General features: G+C 57.4%; 1 protein-coding gene across 1 annotated transcript in view; it reads left to right on the plus strand.

Moving 5' to 3' along the window:
- LOC119958830 (neurexin-2-like) overlaps positions 1-21,534 on the plus strand; it is a 691,929-nt gene that overhangs the window by 374,302 nt on the left and 296,093 nt on the right. The window contains exons 7-8 of the mRNA XM_038787333.1: positions 9,390-9,563; positions 14,336-14,455. Of these exons, the coding sequence (XP_038643261.1) occupies positions 9,390-9,563; positions 14,336-14,455 (294 nt within the window). The remainder of the gene's footprint in view (positions 1-9,389; positions 9,564-14,335; positions 14,456-21,534) is intronic.

Here is a 21,534-nt window from a genome sequence, read left to right on the forward strand (position 1 = left end):
ATGAGAGTGAGAATGTGTGAGAGAGAGCGAGAATGTGTGTGAGGGAGCGAGAATGTGTGAGAGAGAGCGAGAATGTGTGAGAGAGAGAGCGAGAATGTGTGAGGGAGAAAGTGAGAATGTGTGTGAGAGAGCGAGAATGTGTGAGAGAGCGAGAATGTGTGAGTGAGTGAGAATGTGTGAGAGTGAGAATGTGTGAGAGAGAGCGAGAATGTGTGAGGAGAGTGAGAATGTGTGAGAGAGAGCGAGAATGTGTGAGGAGAGTGAGAATGTGTGAGAGAGCGAGAATATGTGAGAGAGAGCGAGAATGTGTGAGAGCGAGAATGTGTGAGAGAGCGACAATGTGACGGAGTGAGAATGTGAGAGAGAGAGAGCGAGAATATGTGAGAGAGAGTGAGAATGTGTGAGAGAGTGAGAATGTGTGAGAGAGTGAGAATGTGTGAGAGAGAGAATGTGTGAGGAGAGTGAGAATGTGTGAGGGAAAGTGTGCGAGAGAGAGCGAGAATGAGCGAGAGAAAGTCAGATTGTGACAGAGAGTGAGAGAATGTGCGAGAATAAGATGGACTGAGAGAGCGAGTCCTTGTGTGTGTGTGCGTGTGTGTCTCTGCGTACGTCACTATTCCCAGCAAGGCCTGGAAGCTCCCCCGAGGATACAGGGGCTCCGAAGTGCTGAGAAGTGAGTGTTGGAGTACGAGACTGAGGGATGGTGTGGCTCGGCAGGGCGGCAGAGGGCTTGTCTTTGATAGCGAGGAGCCTTTTAATGAGTCCCTTTGTACTGCCTGCCAAGAATTGAGCGGGTAATTGGACAGTCTTTATGCAGGGGAGATGATGATGCAGGGGCACCTTGGGGCGGGTATCACTATGTTTGATAAAGCCTCTCCCTGCAAGGTCCCTTTATGCTCCGGTATCTCATAAAATACCTCGGTTATAACGCGCCGATGTGCATCATAAGATTTTTTGCTTCCAGTCTTGTACGTGCTGTCATAGCAGCACGCCGTTTGTGTGGCGTCCTGGGGAGCAGAATTAAACATCCCCCCCCCCCCCCCCCGGACCGTCGGCAGGAGGATGCCTCCCTCCTGAGTGGGGACATGAGGGACGGGTGACCCGAAGGCCTCGGCCAACGAGGCCGGCTCTCGAGGGGCGTCTCAGAGGAGCAGGCCCCGTCACGAACGGGCCGAAGTGCCACGTTCCGCCCCGTGGCGGCGCCGCCTGTCACGTCGCGCCGGCAAACGCAAGAGCGATTTGTTTACCAGTACTTACAGTGGACCGCATAGCGCAGTGTCCCAGTCCCAGTGCGAGTCTAGCGGGGAGGGCCGAACTCACCAGGCCTTGATCTGGGCCTGCCTTTAACCTCCGCTCGTAACCAGCCCCAGGTGGGTGGCCTCCGACCTCTCAACCCCCTCTCCCTTACCTGGGGAGCTCGTACTCCGCGATCCCAGGGGAGGTCAATGAAGATCTCCACTGCCCTGATATCATGGTTGTGTTGCAATTCACCGACTGACCCCTAGGAGTCTCACTAGTGTATAAGTGAATGTTAGAGTCAGGTGATCACAGACTGGCTGGAGGAAGCTGAAGAGAGAGGTTGCTTGTGCACGATCGTACTGTTATGCATCTGTCGTTGACTCACAGTTAATAAATCGTTCGTAGCTTCGGCTACAGGTGTTCTTGTAATAAATCAGGCCCTCCGACAAGAACATTACACCCCCTTGGGTCCTGGTGGGGGTTTCGATGCTGTGGCTCTGTGACGGAGAAGAAGGAGGGAGGGAGGGAAGATAAGGGAGGGAATTTCAGAGGGAATTCACTGCCACCCCCCCCACCCCCCCCGCAAACTCCCAGCCCACCCTCCTCCGTCAGGTAAAGGCCGATGGCGAAGCGATGGACGTCGGCAGGGTGGGGAGACGGGGCGGGTGGGATGAGAGCATTGGGGGCGGGGTGCTTTGGGTGAGCACTGATCGCCCTCATCCGGATTGGGCGCAGGCTAATCCAGGGGTGAAGGGAAGGCAACGGCGTTGTGTTAATGCCTATCAGTGGGGTGGGGGGGGGGGGGGGGTTGAAAGGGGACACGGGTTCAAACCTCACCCCAGCAGATGGTGAAACCTGAACCCCGTCACAAAGTCTAAACGATGGCCGTCATACCCGCCGTCGATTGTGGTGGGAACGCCATCCGGTTTGGGGGGGGGGGGGGGGGGTGGAAATCTCCCTTCCTTACCCCGGTCCAGCCTACGCCCGTGGCTCCAGAACACCCCCCCCCCCCCTCCAACTCCTCTCTGAATTGGGCCCAGCGAGCCATTCGGCCGAGGGAGGGCAATGAGGGAAGCAATGCCGGCCTTGCCAGGGATGCCCTGCATCCCGTGAATGACAAGGAGGAGAGAGGAGGTGGGTGAGGGCGGAGGATTAGCGAACCAGATGGGGTTCCAGTAAAGCTGCCCCATGTTGCCGGGGTGCGGGGGGGGTGGGAGGGGGGGGGGGGGGCGATAGTTCACCCTGGCAGCGTGGCCAGCGTGAGCCCCGTTAGCGGAACCCCGGCGATATTATTCTGCCTGATTAATTGAATTGACGTTTCAGCAGGAACCCCTCTGCAGAACGTCTGTAATTAGATAAGCACTAATTACAAGACGTGCGAGCGAGTGTAATGAATTGTTCCCTGCCTGTAATTGGAACTAATCGCGGACGGGCCTGGCAGAACTGCGAGAATCAATGGGCAGCCCAGACAGGCGCCCAGGGCTCCATAAATCCCCGTCATCAGGGCCCGTCCCACGGTCAGGCCGCAAACGGAGACCGACCGCCATTGTCCCTCCGCCCAGAGCACTCCTGAACAATTGCCCCCCCCCCCCCCCCCGCCCATCCCCTCTCCCCTCCCCTCCTTGACCCCCCCCCCCCCCCCCCCCCGCTCCAAAAACGCCTCCCCCACAAGGTTGAACTCGCGAATTAACCCGGTTGCGGGCTCCTGCGCCCAGCAACGGTAGGCCGGAGGCTTGGCGCCTCGGTACCCGTCAGGGCGAGGAGAGATCGGGGCCTAGTGGGCCACGGTCGTTGGGCTCGTAATCCGGAGACTGCCAGGTTAGTGTCCCGGGGGAGGTGGGGGGGGGGGGACACAGGTTCGAATCCCACCCCGTCAGTTGGTGGAGTTTGAATCCAATTAATAAAATCTGGCATTACTACTTAGACTGGGTAACGGCGACCGTGACAACGATCACCGATTGTCGTAAAAAAAAAACACATCTGGTTCACTAACGTCAGGGGAAACGGGGGAAATCTGCCGTCCTTACCCCGGTCTGGCCAACCTGTGACTGCAGACCCCCCCCCCCACACACACACACATACACACACACACACACAGCAATGTGGTCGGCTCTTAACCACCCCCCCCCCCCCCCCCCGACTGATATGGGCCGAGCGAGACGCTCAGTTCAAGGGGGGCAATTAGGGATGGGCATCAAATGCCGGGCCCGCCCCAGCGGCGCCCTCACATCCCGTGAAAGATGAAGTGCTGACCAGGCCGCCGATGGTAACCCAGGGCGTGGTTTCCACAGGCGGTTTCCCCCAGCAGAAGGGGTAAGGGGTCGAGGGTGCCAGCGATGCCCAGGGCCCCACGCCGGAACGAGTGGGGGGAAAGTGGCGGCGTATGCGCCAAGGAGGCAAACTGGCGGCGAGGGCCGTTACTCACCCAGGGAAAGAGGGCGACTGCGCGGCTTGCGTTTCCCACCCTGCCTTGCTGTGGCCCAGGAGGCCTCGTGACTCCCCTCCCTGCTGGTGGCGCATCATTCAGGTGGTCCGTGCTGGCGCGTGACGGGGTGGCGTAAAGGGGCGGGCGGCGGGGTGGGTGACACCGTGGTGATTTGCTCGCCCGAGGGAATAACAGCGAACCTGTTTTGGTGGGAAACGGTTCGGGGTTACAGTTGATGCGCAAGGCGTGTTGCCGTGAGCGTTGGCGTCGAGGTGCTGACCCTCAACGTCTCGCCTGTTGTCACAGATGGCAAAGGCTTATAGGCCGAGAATCAACGTTCTCTGGGTCCAGGTGCCAAAGAATGTGGAAGGGTCCCAAATGAATAGCAATCTTTTTTTCCCGTTTTCCCCACCTGCTCAAACCACTGTGTGCAAAGCCTGGGGGGGGGGGGGGGGAAGAAACGTGAGCCGGTTAAATAATTGTGTTTCTCCGTCCCTGCCTCCAGTTTGGTTGCCACGGAAACATTGAATAGGGCGGCGATGTTGTGTCAGCTCAACGTCAGAGTTAAAAGCCAGCCCTCTTACAGAGACGCTGCTCCCCATTCCCATTGGATAGTGACATCCGGAGGATGGGCCAATGTCTCGAGAGTCAGGGCAGGGTTGTTCGAGGGAGCCTCCAGGAGTAGGCCCAATCAGAGTTGATCGGCACCCGATCCACAAACATTCACCCCCCCCCCCCCCCCCCGACGCACAGCGGCAGCCGTGCGCACCGTCTACAAGACGCCCCGCGGCCACTCGCTCCTTCGACAGCACCTTCCAAACCCGCCACCTCTACCGTCTAGAAGGACGAGGGCAGCAGCAGACGCACGGGGAACACCCCCGCCTGCAAGATCCCCCCCTCCGAGCCGCTCGCCATCCCGACTGGGAAATATATCGGCCGTTCCTTCACTGTGGCTGGGGTCAAAATCCTGGGAACTCCCTCCCTAACAGCACGGTGGGTGTACCTACACCCCACGGGACTGCGGCTGGTTCAAGATGGCGGCTGACCCACCACCTTCCCGAGGGGAAGTTAGGGATGGGCGATAAATGCTGGGCCTGGCCCATCGACGCCCACAATCCCGTGAATGAATATATGAATGGGTTAGACAATGGTCGTCATTTGCCCTTGTTGGGGCCACTCCCAAACAAGGCGCCAGACATCAAAGGGGGGGGGGGGGGAAAGCAGGAACCGCCCTCCCCAAAGATTTAGCTTTGCTCGGCCTTCTGACAGGAGCCAAGAGCTCGCCGCAGCCAGCACGGGGGGAAATTAACTCCCAGCCGTCTCCGAAATCACTGCCCATTAATCCCAGAGGACGTGCTTCTCGCCCTGCCTCCTTGGCAGCACAGCGGGGCAAGTCGGACGACGGAGCCGGGGTTTGGGAGCTGGGAGCTGTGGCCACTGGGGCGAAAGGCTTCAGTTCCGGCCTACACCACCAGGCAACAACCATGTATGTATAGATATAGATCGATGTTCAGAAAGTGCTGGAAACATGGCAGTACCACCGGAGAGACTAAGTCCCCACGCCAGCGGCGAAACCAGCGCCAACCACTCCGGCTTCAACGCCCCCCCACCCCCCCAAGAACCGCCCACACATACTCACCTGCCAGGTCCTGCCGGTGCGTGAGGTGAATGATTCACGCCGGCGGGACTGGCCAAGTATGGACGGCCGCTCGGCCCATCGGGGCCTGGAGAATCGCCGGGGGGGGTGGGGGGAGGGGGGGCGGGGGGGGGGTGGGGGGAGGGGGGGCGGGGGCGGCACTGACAATGGCCCCCCAACCCAGGCGGTGGGAATCCCGCCCCCACCTGAAAAACAATGGCGGAGAATACAACAGGCGGCGTCGGGACGTTGGGGTGGTATTCGCGCCTCCCACCGGGGATTCTCCGACCCGGCGGAGGTCAGAGAATCCCGTCCTTAATGTTTCGACAGCGATATCATTCTTCTTGAGAAAGGCCTTCCTCAGTTACTGGTCCCGGCGACATCCCCTCAGTTTGACGCTGGGCTGGGCAAGGCCCAGTTGAGGCCTTTAAGTGGCCAATTGTTGACCACTTCTCGGCTGCTTCCCGCCCAGCCTGAGTTCAGAGGCTGGGGGGTGGGGGGGAGCGGTGGGGAGGCTGCAGTTGGAGCCCCAGAAGCGACCCAGCTCAGCCGGAAAGCGGAGGACGTTGGGGGGAGGCGACTCCATCGACAGCCTCCTGTCAGTGTTTGTCATCGGAGAGACGCCACGTGAGACCCTTGGGCATTCATACCCCTGTCCGGGCCTCGGCTGGAGGCACGGTGGACAATTCCGGGCCTTGCCTTTTCGGCCGGGTTTGGAGCCTAGAGGAAGGGCCCGACAGGAGGTTTGCAAGATGTGACCAGGAGAGGGCTTGGCTGAGAGGAGTTGGCACCGGACTAGTAATCCAGAGGCCCAGGGTCGGGGGGGGGGTGGGGGGTGGGGGGGGGGGGGGGGGGGGGGGGTGGGGGGTGTCGGAACGTGGTCTCGAATCCCACCCCGCCACAGATTGGGAACTTTGAATTCAACAGGAAAATTCGAAGTATAATGATGGCCACGAAACCACTGTGGTTAAAAAAAACCATCCGGTTCACCAACGCCCCCCTTTTAGGAAAGGGGGAATCTGCCGTCCTTACCCCGGTCTGGCCTACATGTGACTCCAGACCCCCCCCCCCCCCCCCCCCACACACACAGACACACAGCGAATGTGGTCGACTCTTAACTGCCCCCCCCCCCCTCTCCGAAATGGGCCCGAGCGGGACATCCCCCCGATCGAATAATGGGGGAAAAGAATTGGGTTGCACCCGTTATCATCCTCGTAGACACCCTCCTCCACCTCCCCCCCCCCCCCCCCCCCCCACCCCACCCTCGCCACGCGTGACCCCTACGGCCTCGCCTCAATTTGACAGCCGTGGGCGGCACGGTAGCTAGTTGGTTAGCACTGTTGCTTCACAGTCCCAGGGACCCGGGTTCGATTCCCGGCTTGAGTCACTGTCTGCGCGGAGCCTGCACCTTCTCTCCGGTTTCCTCCGGGGGCTCCGGCTTCCTCCCACAAGTCCCCGAAAGACGTGCTTGTCGGGTGAATCGGACATTCTGAATTCTCCCTCCGTGCACCCGAACAGGCGCCGGAATGTGGCGACGGGGGGATTTTCACCGTCACTTCACTTCACGGTGTTAGTGTGAGCCTACCTGTGACACTAATAAAGGTCATTATGGTGAAGCCTGGGCCTAGGCCCAGTTTAGGCCGGGAACTGGTCAATCACGGGCCGCTTCCCTGCCCAGCCTAAATTCAGAGGCCGGCTGGGTGCGGGGGGGTGGCTGGAGCCCGGAACAGTGACCCTGCTCGAGCCTGGGACGGGACAGGGGAGGAGGCCCGAGGGACGTGCCTCGTTCCCGGCGAAGCTGGCTCGGTTCGAATCAAGAGCAGGGTTCTCACAAGGTCGCAAGCCAGCAGGCAAGTGAGGGCAGGGAAAATCAGCAAGACCACTTTAATCAAAATCACTGCAGTGAGAGCCGGGGAGGGGGGGGGGGGGGGGGGGGGGGGAGGTTGGTGAAGAATTGAAGATCGATGTGAGGTGGAAGTGTTTCTGGAGAGCGAGCAGCACACATACACCTCTGCTCTGAGTCATTTACGAGCCAATTGGGCCCTGCGAATGGCGAGATTGTAGATTATTTCTGAGTGGGTGAACTTGGATTGTCGAAATGGCTTTTCTCATCTGTATCTAAGTTATGATCTTAGAGGGACTGCAAGCCCAGAATAACAAGTAGGTGACTCGGAACGTGGGCCCGCTCGGCGAAGGAGAGATGTTCCTCCGCGCTGACTGTGTGGGAGCCGTGGGTCGGTTGGCAGCTCTCTCCCGCCTCCGGGTCGCCGGGTTCGGGGGTTCGAGCCCCGCTCCAGTGACCCCCGCAAGAAACGCAGGATGGTGCCCCCAGGGCCAGCAGTCAGCTGGTGCTGCGCTATTGGAGGGTCAGTACTGAGGGAGCGCTGCACTGACAGAGGGTCAGTACTGAGGGAGTGCCGCACTGTCAGAGGGTCAGTACTGAGGGAGTGCCGCACTGTCAGAGGGTCAGTACTGAGGGAGTGCCGCACTGTCAGAGGGTCAGTACTGAGGGAGTGCCACACTGTCAGAGGGTCAGTACTGAGGGTGTGCTGCACTGTCAGAGGGTCAGTACTGAGGGAGTGCCGCACTGTCAGAGGGTCAGTACTGAGGGAGTGCCACACTGTCAGAGGGTCAGTACTGAGGGTGTGCTGCACTGTCAGAGGGTCAGTACTGAGGGAGCGCTGCACTGTCAGAGGGTCAGTACTGAGGGAGTGCCGCACTGTCAGAGGGTCAGTACTGAGGGAGTGCCGCACTGTCAGAGGGTCAGTACTGAGGGAGTGCCACACTGTCAGAGGGTCAGTACTGAGGGTGTGCTGCACTGTCAGAGGGTCAGTACTGAGGGAGTGCTGCACTGTCAGAGGGTCAGTACTGAGGGAGTGCTGCACTGTCAGAGGGTCAGTACTGAGGGAGTGCTGCACTGTCAGAGGGTCAGTACTGAGGGAGTGCCGCACTGTCAGAGGGTCTGTACTGAGGGAGTGCCGCACTGTCAGAGGGTCAGTACTGAGGTAGCCCTGCACTGTCAGAGGGTCAGTACTGAGGGAGTGCTGCACTGTCAGAGGGTCAGTACTGAGGGAGTGCTGCACTGTCAGAGGGTCAGTACTGAGGGAGTGCTGCACTGTCAGAGGGTCAGTACTGAGGGAGTGCCGCACGGTCAGAGGGTCAGTACTGAGGGAGTGCTGCACTGTCAGAGGGTCAGTACTGAGGGAGTGCTGCACTGTCGGAGGGTCAGTACTGAGGGAGTGCTGCACTGTCAGAGGATCAGTACTGAGGGAGTGCTGCACTGTCAGAGGGTCAGTACTGAGGGAGTGCTGCACTGTCGGAGGGTCAGTACTGAGGGAGTGCTGCACTGTCAGAGGGTCAGTACTGATGGAGTGCTGCACTGTCAGAGGGTCAGTACTGAGGGAGTGCTGCACTGTCGGAGGGTCAGTACTGAGGGAGTGCCGCACTGTCAGAGGGTCAGTACTGAGGGAATGCTGCACTGTCAGAGGGTCAGTACTGAGGGAGTGTCGCATTGTCAAAGGGTCTGTACTGAGGGAGTGCTGCACTGTCAGAGGGTCAGTACTGAGAAAGTGGGGCACTGTCAGAGGGTCAGTACTGAGGGAGTGCTGCACTGTCAGAGGGTCAGTACTGAGGGAGTGCCGCACTGTTATTGATACTTTTGTTTTAATGGAACACTAAACTGAGGCCCTATCTCACCTCTGTCATGGATGAAAGCAATCCTGTGGCCTCTGTTTTGAAGACGAGTGGATGTGTAGGTCCCTGGTGACCTGGAGCGTTCACCCGACATCAGTTACGGATTGGTTATCTGGGTCGTGATCACATTGGCCTGTGGCAGCTTGCTGTGCACGAACTGGCCGCTATGTGTTAATGTCTTGTCAATTACAATCTCAATGTCTGTTATTGTCAATCTTATTGTTGTGGACGGGAAAACAGCCGATGGGCATTGCTGGTCTTTGAGTATGGGCGGTATCTGCGTTATCGCCATGCCACCTGTTTCCGAGGCGCCCAATTGCGGCCGAGTACGACTGGCTTACGCCGCGCCTTCACCTTTCCTCCTCCTCTCTTTTTTTCCCCCTTCCCACCATCCAGGGGAGCTGTACGTCGGCGGGCTCAGCAAGGGGATGTTCAACAACCTGCCCAAGCTGGTGGCGTCTCGGGAGGGCTTCCAGGGCTGCCTGGCGTCGATCGACCTGAACGGGCGGCTGCCGGACCTGATCGCCGACGCCCTGCACCGCGTCGGCCTCATCGAGCGGGGATGCGGAGGTAAGGGCTGGCCTTCTCCCGGCCGAAATGTGAGGATTCGGAGCGGGAGCGGGCCATTCGGCCCCGCGGGCCCGCTTCGCCATTCGATACGATCGTGGGCGATCTCCGCTCAGCCTTGACTCCGCCGTCCTGCCCCTTCTCCGTAACCCTTCACCCCATCACAAATTAATAATCTGTCCATCCCCCTCCTCAAATTGACCCGGCGAATTCTGGGGCAGCGAATTCCACAGATTCACGACCCTTCGGGAGAAGTAATTCCCCCTCATCCCTGTTTTAAATCTTCCACTCCTTATCCTAAAACTGCTCCAAGTCTACTTTATCAATCCCTTTTATCATCTTAGACACCATAATTAGACCTCCTCTCATTCTTCTCCTCTGCCTCCAATGCGACTACATCCCCCCTCAAATAAGGGGACCAAAACTGTCCCCATTACTCCGGCTGGGGACTAACCAATGCCTTGTACAGTTGCGACAACGCTTCACTACTGATATACTCGATCCCTTGAGCTGTTGCCATAACCCACGGGGAAACCATCATTGATCTTTCTGCGGGACCTGTGGAGCATGGGCTCCCCAGATAGAGGAGGGGGGGGGGGGGCACCCGCCTGGGACTGGTTACGTACCGATATGAGAGCTGGCCCAAAGCCGAGGCTGAAATAGCCGGCCCTGCCACGGGTTGTACTGGGAGCGAGATGCTGCTTCACACAGAACTCTGCACAAAGTTCGAATGAATTAACGTTCGCCACCTGCACACTCGTTTTTATGAGGTTCATTGCACGAGGACACCCAGATCACTCTGAACTTTCTCTCCATTCAGATGATAAGTTGCCTTTCCATTTTTCCGACCCACCTCGCGCCTATCCGCGTTAAACTCCACCTGCCGCATTTTGGCCCACTCGCCTCGCCCAGCCATATCCGCTTGCAAATTTCTCATTTCCTCATTGCAACTTACTGTTTACCTTTCAGCGTGGGGTACGGTGGGGGGGGGACCTCTGTGGTTCGGTCCTTCCCCAGTCTCGAGGCGCGTCTGAAGGGGCCCAAGGCTCACCTCGATGAGCAGACGCCAATGGTGCCAAGCCTGGAGGGGACGTGGGATAGATTGTTGACTCTCCTGAATAACGAGCTTGGAATCTCCTGGAAGAATCTCCTCTGCGTAAAAAACCTGCCTCGCACATCTCCTCTAAACTTTGCCCCACTGACCTTCAACCTCTGCCCCCTGGTGACTGACCCCTCCACCCTGGGAAAGAGTGCCGGCCCATCCACTCTATCCATGCCCCTCATAATCTTGTAGCCCTCTATCGGGTCGCCCCTCAACCTCTGTCTTTCTGATGAAAACAGTCCGAGTCTATTCAGCCCCTCCACGTAGCTAACACCCTCCAGACCAGGCCACATCCTGGTAAACCCCCTCTGCACCCTCTCCAAAGCCTCCACATCCTTCTGGTAGCGTGGCGACCAGAATTGTGCGCAATATTCCAAGTGCGGCCTTACCAAGGTTCTGGACAACTGCAGCATGTCTTGCCAATTTTTATACTCGATTCCTCTTGTCGGAGAATCAAGAACGGGGGGGGGGGGTTCACTGTTTAAAATAAGGGGGCGGCCCGTTTAAAACGGAGACAGGGAGAAATTTTTTCCCTCAGAGGGCAGCGAGTCTCTGGAACTCCCTTCCCCGAGAGGCGGCTGAGGCAGAATCTCTGAATGTTTTTGAGGTTGAGAACCCGAGGAATTCAAAGGTTGATTGACCCCACCCCCCCCTTCCCCAGCCACCACCTCCATGAAGCCCGCACCCAGTTGGTCTGTGACCTATGACCCGCCTGCCCGTTCTGGGCCTGGTTTAATGGTCCCAAAAGGCGATGAGCGTCAGAGAGGAGCTCAGAGCTGGAGACCCCCAAGTGAAAGAACAACAGCTCGTGGGCTTCCCTCGGTACAACACCAAGAGGTCACTGTCGGAAACAAAGGCCGGAATTCTCCGTCCTTTGGGATTCTGTGGTCCCTTAAGGCGCCACGGCGGTCAGCACCACGGCCTCACAGCGCCAGCAACCCGGGTTCGATTCCCGGCTTGGGTCACTGCCTGTGCGGAGTCTGCACGTTCTCCCCCAGTGTCTGCGTGGGGTTTCCTCCGGGTGCTCCGGTTTCCTCCCACACGTCCAAAGATGTGCGGGTTAGGTGGATTGGCCACGCTAAATTAATAATAATCGCTTATTGTCACAAGTAGGCTTCAATGAAGTTACTGTGAAAAGCCCCTTCTTGCCACATTCCGGCACCTGTTCGGGAATTGAACCCACGCTGCTGGCCTTGTTCTGCATTAAAAGCCAGTTGTTTAGCCCACTGTGCTAAACCAGCCCCTTAGTTGCCCCTTAGTGTCCAAAGATGTGCAGGTTAGGTGGATTGGCAGTGATAAATTGCCCCTTAGTGTCCAAAGATGTGCAGGTTAGGTGGATTGGCAGTGATAAATTGCCCCTTAGTGTCCAAAGATGTGCAGGTTAGGTGGTTTGGGCGTGCTAAATTGTCCCTTAGTGTCCAAAGATGTGCAGGTTAGGTGGATTGGGCGTGCTAAATTTTCCCTTAGTGTCCAAAGATGTACAGGTTAGGTGGATTGGCCGTGCTAAATTGCCCCTTAGCGCCCAAAGATGTGCAGGTTAGGTGGATTGGCCGTGCTAAATTGTCCCTTAGCGTCCAAAGATGTGCAGGTTAGGTGGATTGGCCGTGCTAAATTGTCCCTTAGTGTCCAAAGATGTGCAGATTAGATGGATTGGCCGTGATAAATTGCCCTTAGTGTCCAAAAAAGGTTAGGAGGGGTTGTTGGGTAACAGGGATAGGGTGGAAGTGAGGGCTTATGTGGGTTGGTGCAGACTCGATGGGCCGAATGGCCTCCTTCTGCACTGCATGCTCTATGTTGTTCACCAACTGCGCCAGCAGATTCCAGACACCATTTTTCCTCATTCACCCCCCCCCCCCCCGCCCCCCCAATCATTCTACCAATCACCTGAAATCTGTGCCCCCCCGCCCCGCAGGACTTGACCCCCTCAGCTGTGAGGACGTTTCCCCTGTCTTACCCTAGCCAGACCCCTCATAATTTTGGACGCCTCAAATTAGGCCCCCCCCCCCCCCCCCGGCCCCACCTCGGCCTCCTCTGGGCTGAGCAGAGCTGCCCTCGGCCTGCCCGATCTCTCCTCACAGCTGCCTGGGCAACACATGTCCCGAGGAGATTGGCAGGAGTGCGGTCAAACAAAACTGGAGCCACGGAAGATGTTAGAGGGCTCTGGCGGCAAAAGGCGCGGTCAAAGAGATCGGTTTTGAGGCGCATCTTGAGGGGGAGAGAGAGAGAGAGACGGAGAGAGGGAAAGAGAGGGAAAGTGGGAGAGATAGAGAGACAGAAAGAGAGAAAGAAAGAGCGAGAGAGAAAGAGAAATGAGAGGAAAAGAGAGACAGAGAGTGAAAAAGGGAGTGAATGAGAGAGAGAAAGAGATAGAGAGAGAAAGAGAGAGAGAATTAAGGAGAGGGAGAGGGATAAAGAGAGAGACAGAGACGGAGAGACAGAGAGAATGAGAAAGAGAGAGGGAGAGAGAGAGACGGGGAGAAAGCGTGAGAAAGAGAGAGGGAGAGCGATAAAGAGAGAGTGAGACAGAGAGAGTGAGAAAGAGATAGGGAGAGAATTAGGGAGAGGGAGAGGGATAAAGACAGAGACGGAGAGACAGAGAGAATGTGAAAGAGAGAGGGAGAGAGAGACAGAGAGAGAGAGAGAGACAGAGAGAGAAAGAGAGAGGGAGAGCGATAAAGAGAGAGTGAGACAGAGAGAGTGAGAAAGAGATAGAGAGAGAATTAGGGAGAGGGTGAGGGATAAAGAGAGATACAGAGACGGAGAGACAGAGAGAATGAGAAAGAGAGAGGGAGAGAGAGAGAGACAGAGAGAAAGTGTGAGAAAGAGAGAGGGAGAGCGATAAAGAGAGAGTGAGACAGAGAGAGTGAGAAAGAGAGAGAGTAAGAGAGAGGGAGAGAGATAAAGAGAGGGAGGGACAGAGAGAGAAAGAGTGAGAGAGGGGTAGAGGAAAAGAGGGAGAGAGAAACAGAGGGAGTGAGAAAGATTGAGGGAGAGAGATAAAGAGAGAGAGACAGAGAGAGTGAGAAAAAGATAGAGAGAGAATTAGAGAGAGGGAGAGGGATAAAGACAGAGACGGAGAGACAGAGAGAATGAGAAAGAGAGAGGGAGAGAGAGACAGAGAGAGAGAGAGAGACAGAGAGAGAAAGAGAGAGTGAGACAGAGAGAGTGAGAAAGAGATAGAGAGAGAATTAGGGAGAGGGAGAGGGATAAAGAGAGAGACGGAGAGACAGTGAGAATGAGAAAGAGAGAGGGAGAGAGAGAGACAGTGTGAGAAAGAGAGAGAGAGAGCGATAAAGAGAGAGTGAGAAAGAGAGAGAGTAAGAGAGAGGGAGAGAGATGAAGAGAGGGAGGGACAAAGAGAGAAAGAGGGGGAGAGGAAAAGAGGGAGAGAGAAACAGAGAGAGTGAGAAAGATTGAGGGAGAGAGATAAAGAGAGAGAGGCAGAGAGAGAGAGGAGTGAGAGATGAAGAGTGAGAGAGGGGGAGTGAAAAAGAGAGAGAGAGAGCGAGGTTTAGAGAGGGAGTTCCGGAGCTCAGGATCCGAGCACAAGATTGAGGATTTAACCATTGAACTGTGGCCAGTTGGGGAGGGGGGGGTTGGGGAAAAGGGCTGACGTTCCCCATGTGCTGTGACCGCCAATCTCTAGCTCTGCTTCCCCCCCTTCCTGCTCTAGGCCCCAGTACCACCTGCCAGGAGGACTCCTGCGCCAACCAGGGCGCCTGCATCCAGCAGTGGGACGGCTACATCTGCGACTGCAGCATGACCTCGTTCGGCGGCACCATCTGCAACTACCGTGAGTGCAGGCTTGTCGCCTTATTTCTGATGCCCCCCCCCCCCGTCGGGGCGGAGGGGCCGATGAGTGTTTGCGGGTTTCTGGATGTTGCTGAGGGTTAGGGGGGTGGGGGGGAGATGCCCCCTTCCTGCCCCCCCCCCCCCCTCCGTTCGGGATTGAACCGGTTTGGTCGCGTGGGGACGCCCGCGCGCGATGGAACCTTCGCCGCCCACGGCCCCGTAAAAAAAACCCTCACCGGGATCGTTGTCCGGAGCAAGGGAATCGCGCCGCAAGTGGCGTACCCCCACCCGCAGATAATCCTCCGCCAACGAACGGGGAGGGGTGGCATGCTTCCTTCCATCGTGGCGGGTGGTGACGCAGGTTCCATCGCAAGCGGGCGCCCCCGCCGTTAGCTGCCCGCGAGGTGGAAGCGGGTTTTGGTGGAATAACGTTTGGACAGTGACGAATGTTTTGCCCGCATGGGTTGGCGTAACCTTCGTGTGCGTTGCTGGTGTCGATAAACGGTGCGGGCAATCAGTATTCATTTGTCGAGCGAGGGAGAGACAGAAGCGGTGTTGTAAATGGCAGGACTGTTGTCCGGGAGTTCATTATAATCAATCTGATGTTTTAATTGATTTGCAAATCAGCCAGTTAATTGACTTTCAAGGCACAGTAGGCCTGTTGTGCTGGTATCTATCTCCATTCTGTCAAAACAAAGCCACATCGTCAGTCAAGGCACGGTGCCATGGTACATGCAGAGTGACAACCCCACCCACACACCCTCACACACACCCTCACACACGCACATTCACACACACGCGCGCTCTCACATACAGCCTCACACACACACTGACATACACACGCACTCGCACACACTCTCACACATACGCTCACACACACACCCACACGCTCTTACATACACCCTCACACGCACACACTGACATACACACGCACACACTCACACGCTCTCACATACACACATGCTCTCATATGCACTCAAACACACACTGACATACACATGCACTCACACACACGCTCTCTCACACACGCTCTCACATGCACCCTGACACACAAACTGACATACACACACACACACACGCTCTCACATACACCCTCACACTCACATACACACGCACTCACACACACGCTCTCTCACACACACGCTCTCACACACACGCTCTCACACACACGCTCTCACACACACACACAAACTGACATACACACACGCTCTCACATACACCCTCACACTCACATACACACGCACTCACACACACGCTCTCACACACACGCTCTCACACACACGCACACACGCTCTCACACACACACATGCTCTCACATACACTCTCAAACACACACTGACATACACACGCACTCGCACACACACTCTCACACACACACACTCACACACACTCTCACACACACACAAACACTCACACACACACACTCACACTCTCACATACACCCTGACACACAAACTGACATACACACTCACGCTCTCACATACACCCTCACACTCACATACACATGCACTCGCACACACGCTCTCACGTAAGTACACACACATTCACACACACACACGCTCTCACGCACACGCTCTTATACACACACACACACACCCGCTGTCACACACACACACACGCACACACGTTCTTACATACACCCTCAAACACACTGACATACACACGCACTCGCACACACGCTCTAACATACACACGCTCTCACATACATCATGTGTGGGCCCTGGAAATTCCCGCCCAATGAGAATGGTCGCGTTGTAGTAATTATACAGTTCCGTAGTCATGTGATTTACAAGTCCAAATCAAACACTCCAGCCCCCCCCCCCCCCCACCCCCCGGGGTTTCGTCCCCTCAAGTGTCATGTACAGGTATGATGTGGGTGCAGCCCGCGCGCACTCCACCCGCGCGCATGCCCGTTTGCGGCTAGCAGAGTGCACATGCTCTGACCATATTGGTAGAAGTGTACAGCGGACGGTGTGTTATCGCTTCAGGTGTCGAAACTGCTCTGGGGGATGGTGTGGGGTGTGTGGCGGGGAGGGGAGGGGTTTTTTGGACGCAGAGGCACACATCGCCAGCAGACGAGCTTTATTCTTGAACAAGGTAAGGGCTATTTGACTACAGAACGAATGTACCTCAGTAAAAGTGGATTGTTAACTAAAACGCAAAGATAAAAGCATTCAGATGAAGTGAAGTGATCAGATTGCAAAGCGGGCTCTATGAGGTATCATCGTGGGTTGCTTGCAAATCCTTCCTTCCAAAGTGAAGGGCTGGAAACCTGATGTTCCCCTCGGTGTTGAGGGATTGAGCCGGATTGAGCGTCGTTGAAAAAAAATAAGGCCCGTCGAAGTTTTTCACTTCGCACGTATCAGGACGGGGCCGACGGGGAAAAAGGAGGGGGATTAAAAAAGACAACGGTTAATACTGCATGAGGAGAGACTGCCCATTGGTTGGCACAGCTTCTGCCAATCAGAGTGCGCTTGTCAACCCAATCAGCACTTTCTCCTCATGCGGTGCGAATTATTGTTCTCTCCCCCTCGGATGTATTAGGCCTCGCATTCAATCCGGAACGGGACGCAGTCAGAATTCTTTGAGATGTGGGTGGGGGAGGGCGGGGGCTGGACACTGCGCTTGCCGGCGGGAACGCAAGGGACGGAAAATTCTGTCCACATGGCGCGATATCGGTTCAACGTTTGTGTTACCGTGAGGTCCCGTGGGCCCAGGGTCGAAGATGGTTGCCTCTCCGTTGGCACCGGATGACGCATCAAGCCATTTAAGCTGTCGCGTAGTCTTCCCAACGTTCACCCGCCTTATCTTATATTGGATGGGGTGTTGGCGAGACCGCATCTGGAGTATTGTGTTCAGTTTTGGTCTCCTCATTTGAGGAAGGATGTGGTGGCATTGGAGGGCAGTTCAGAGGAGGTTCACCAGATTGATTCCGGGGATGAAAGGGTTGACGTGCGAGGAGAGATTGATCAGTTTGGGCTTCTACTCGCTGGAGTTTAGAAGGATGAGAGGGGATCTGATCGAGGTGTATAAAATACTGAGGGGGATCGATAAAGTAAACGTAGACCAAATGTTCCCGATTGTGGGGCAATCTAGAACGAGAGGTCACGGATTAGGTTGAGAGGCGGTAGATTTGGAACTGAGACGAGGAGGAACAATTCTCGGAGAGGGGGGGTGAATTTGTGAAACTCGCTGCCCCGCAGTGCGGTGGAATCTGAGTCACTAAATGGATTCAGGAAGGAGATTTCTGATTTTAGAAATGGGTTCAAGGTTTATGGGCAAGATGTCGGGGATTTGAGGCCAGGATGAGATCAGCCATGATCTCACTGAATGGCCGGGGAGGCTCGAAGGGCCGCACGGCCAACTTCTGCTCCGAATTCCGATCTTGCTGTGCTCCTATCTTCACGGACGGGAGGGCAAGGCTGAATTCCGCTTGGCGTCACGGTTACTGGGTGGGCACCGGGGTTAGAGGTGGCCCTGGTGCCACAGGAAGCTGTCCTCTCCCACGACCTTTGACCGCGCAGGAGGGCGGGCGAGGCTGTGCCAGGCTTGCCGCGATGCCGGCCAAAGGGCGAAGGGCAATGCCTGGTGGGAAATCGTTCCCTCACTGGCAGGCGGGCCGGCACATGATCCTCTGCTACTGGAATGACATTTGGCAATTTTAAAAATTATTCATTCAAGGGGGGGGATGTGGGCGTCGCCGGCTACAGGCCCAGCATTTAATCCCCATCCCTAATTGCCCCTCGAGAAGGTGGTGGGTGAGCCGCCATCTTGAATCCGCCGCAGTCCCCGTGTAGTGTAGGTACACCCACCATGCTGTTAGGGAGCGAGTTCCCAGGATTCTGACCCCAGCCACAATGAAGGAACGGCCGATATATTTCCGAGTCGGGATGGGCGAGCGGCTCGGAGGGGGGGGGGGGGAACTTGCAGGCGGCGGCGTTCCCCGTGCGTCTGCTGCTGCCCTCGTCCTTCTAGACGGTTGAGGTGGCGGGTTTGGAAGGTGCTGTCGAAGGAGCGAGTGGCTGCGGGGCGTCTTGTAGACGGTGCGCACGGCTGCCGCTGTGCGTCGGGGGGGGGGGGGGGGCTGGAGAGAGTGAATGTTTGCGGTTAGCGTGTCGATCGGGCGGGGCTGCTTTGCCCCTGGATGGTGTCGAGCTTCTCGAGTGTTGTTGGGAGCCGCGCTCATCCAGGCGAGTGGAGAGTCCCTCACACTCCTGACTTGTGCCTTGTAGATGGTGGACAGGCTTTGGGAGGGGGTCAGGAGGTGAGTTACTCTCCGCAGGATTCCCAGCCTCTGACCTGCCCAGGTAGCCACAGTATTAATGTGGCTGGGCCCAGTTCAGTTTCTGGTCAATGGTAACCCCCAGGGTGTTGATATTAGGTTTCAGTGATGCCTTTGAATGTCAGGATGGTTGGATGTTGCCCGGTTGGAAATGGCTATTGTTGGGTGCAAGTATAACTTCACACATTCACCTTAAATGTCCAGCCTCACCTCCTTGCTCTTGTTCTCTGGGCTGCAGTTTATAAACCCGAGAATACTCTCAGCTTTATGAACAGCTCTCTCCACCCGCCCTGTCACCTTGAATGATCGATGCACAAAGACACCCAGGTCCCTCTGCCCCTACACCCCCTTCATATCCACCCTGTTCCTCCCAACCAAAATACATTGAACTGCGATTCTCCCAGCCCCGCGCCGGGCCGGAGAATCGCCGCAACAGCGCCACGCCACCCCGACGCCGGCGCGTGATGCTTCGAGGTGCCGAGAATCAACGCCATTTGCGCCGGCGCGTTTGGCCCGGCCCGGGCCGCTGTACGAGGCCGGGCCGCCCATTCTCTGGCCCAGATGGGCTGAGCGGCCGCGTGGAAAAAGCAGAGTCCCGCCGGCAGCGTCCACACCTGGTCGCTGCCGGCGGGAACTCTGCGCGGAGAGTCGGGGGGCGGCCTGTTGGGGGGGGGGGGGTGCTCCGTCTCCGGGGGGGGGGGGCCTCCGATGGGGTCTGGCCTGTGATTGGTGGGCTGGCCTCTCTCCCCCCCCCCCCCCCCCCACCAGGCCTACTTTGTTGCGCGTCCGGCCCCCGAACCCCCGCGCCATGTTGCGCCGGGAGCGGCGCGTTCCGTAAAGCCACCGCGCATGTGCGGGTTGGCGACGCCCCCGGCGAGCGGCAGGAAGTGAGGCTGGAGCGGCGTGAACCCGCCGTGGGGGCCAGAATCGCTATTGCCCGCGCCCGTTCCACGACGGCGCGGACACTCTCTCCCGCGATCGGCGAATCGCGCCCATTACCTCACACTTCTCCGCATTCAACTTCGCCCGCCGCCTCTCTGCCCACCCCACCAACTTGTCGATGTCCTTTTGAAGTTCTACGCTGCCCTGCTCACAGTTCACAAGTATCGTATCACCCGCCAACTTTGAAATCATGCCCTGTGCACCGAGATCTCGACCATTCGTACACATCAGGACGGGGAGGGGGGGGGGGGGGGGGGTGTTTTCTCTCAGAGGGTGGCGAGTCTCTGGAACTCTCTTCCTCGAGAGGCGGCGGAAGCGGAATCTTCGAATGTTTGTAAGGCCGAGGTGGAGAGATTCTCGATTAGCGAGGGGGTGGGGGGGGGGGGGGGGGGGGGGGGGGGGGAGGTGGGGGGGGAGGTGGGGGTGGTGTGTGAAAGGGGCGGGGCACAGTGTGGGGGGGTGAAAGGTTATCGGGGGGGGTCAGCGGCACTGTGGGGTTGAGGAAGCAATCAGATCAACCACCCCATCTCGCGGAACGGCGGGGCGGGGCTCGGGGGGGGGGAATAGCCTCCTCCCATTCCCGTGCCGCCCGGGAATAGCCTCCTCCCATTCCGGTGCCGCCCGGGGGCCAGGCGGGTTTTCGTCCCGGTGGTCCGCCCGGCCGACACGCGCCGGCTGCCGCGGCCAAGAGAGGACAGGCCCGAACGCCAGGCAGCCGTGCGCGCGGGCAAAGAAGCGGGCGGGATCTACCGGTGGTGCCCGGCCCCCGTACCTGTACCCCGGCCCCGGCAACGGGTTTGTCGACGGGAACAGAGAATCGGAACATTCCGGCGCCTATTCCTGTTGAGTTTGGTGGAACGGCACAGGTGCACAATGGGCGGTAATTTCCCCGGGGGAATGTTAATGCGGCAACGCGCCTCAGAACGTTCCGGTTAAGCGGGTTCACCGTTGAAATTGACGTTAATACGAACGTGCCTGGGCTTTTATTTCTGGCCCTGATCAATAACTTACTGGTATTTAATTGAAGAAAAGCAGCAAAATACGTCCAGTTTCCGTCAACTCTCATTGAAGGGCAAAGAGCCCTTTGCAGCGACGGCCATTCGCGTCTTCCCGCCATTTCGGTCAAAGGGGTTTTGAGAGCAATCGACCCGGTTGATATGAGTAGTTTACAAGCTCGAGACGTCATTCGTTACTTATTTTCCTGCTTCTTTTGTGAGGATGTGGCTCGTCGCTCTGGCCCATTTCAGACTGGGGGGGGGGGGGGGTTGGGGGGGGGGGGGGCGGGGGGGGGGGGGTTAAAGGTCGACCACATTGCCGTGTGTGTGTGGGGGGGGGTCTGGAGTCACAGGTAGGCCAGACCAGGGTAAGGACGGAGGATTTCCCTCGTTCCGAACATCAGTGAACCAGATGGGTTTTTTTATTTTTGACAATCGGCGATGATTCTCCCGGTAGTTTTTACAATCCCAGATTTTACTGATTGGATTTAAATTCCACCGGTTTTCTCGTGGGCAGGGTCTGAACCCGTGTGGGTCGTTCCCGCCCCCCCCCCCCTGGTGGCTCCCTGGACTGCTGTGCCCAGGGACATAACCCACGAGGCCTCAGGCTCTCCCTCTCAGCTCAGACAGGCCGGCGTCAGGAAGGAGTCGCCTCCGGACTACAAGACCGTAAGAAACAGGAACAGGAAGGAGGCCACTCGGCCCTTCGAGTCTGCCTCACCACTTATTAAGGCCGCGGCTGACCCAGCCACTCGCTAAGTCCCGCATCCCTGCCTTTCTCTCCGTAACCCCTTAACCCCCCCTCCCCCACCTGTGATCCGGGCGGCGGAAGCGGATTCAATCGGAACTTCCGAATGTTGC

Source organism: Scyliorhinus canicula, chromosome 31 (assembly GCF_902713615.1).
Source record: "Scyliorhinus canicula chromosome 31, sScyCan1.1, whole genome shotgun sequence".
Lineage (NCBI taxonomy): Eukaryota > Metazoa > Chordata > Chondrichthyes > Carcharhiniformes > Scyliorhinidae > Scyliorhinus > Scyliorhinus canicula.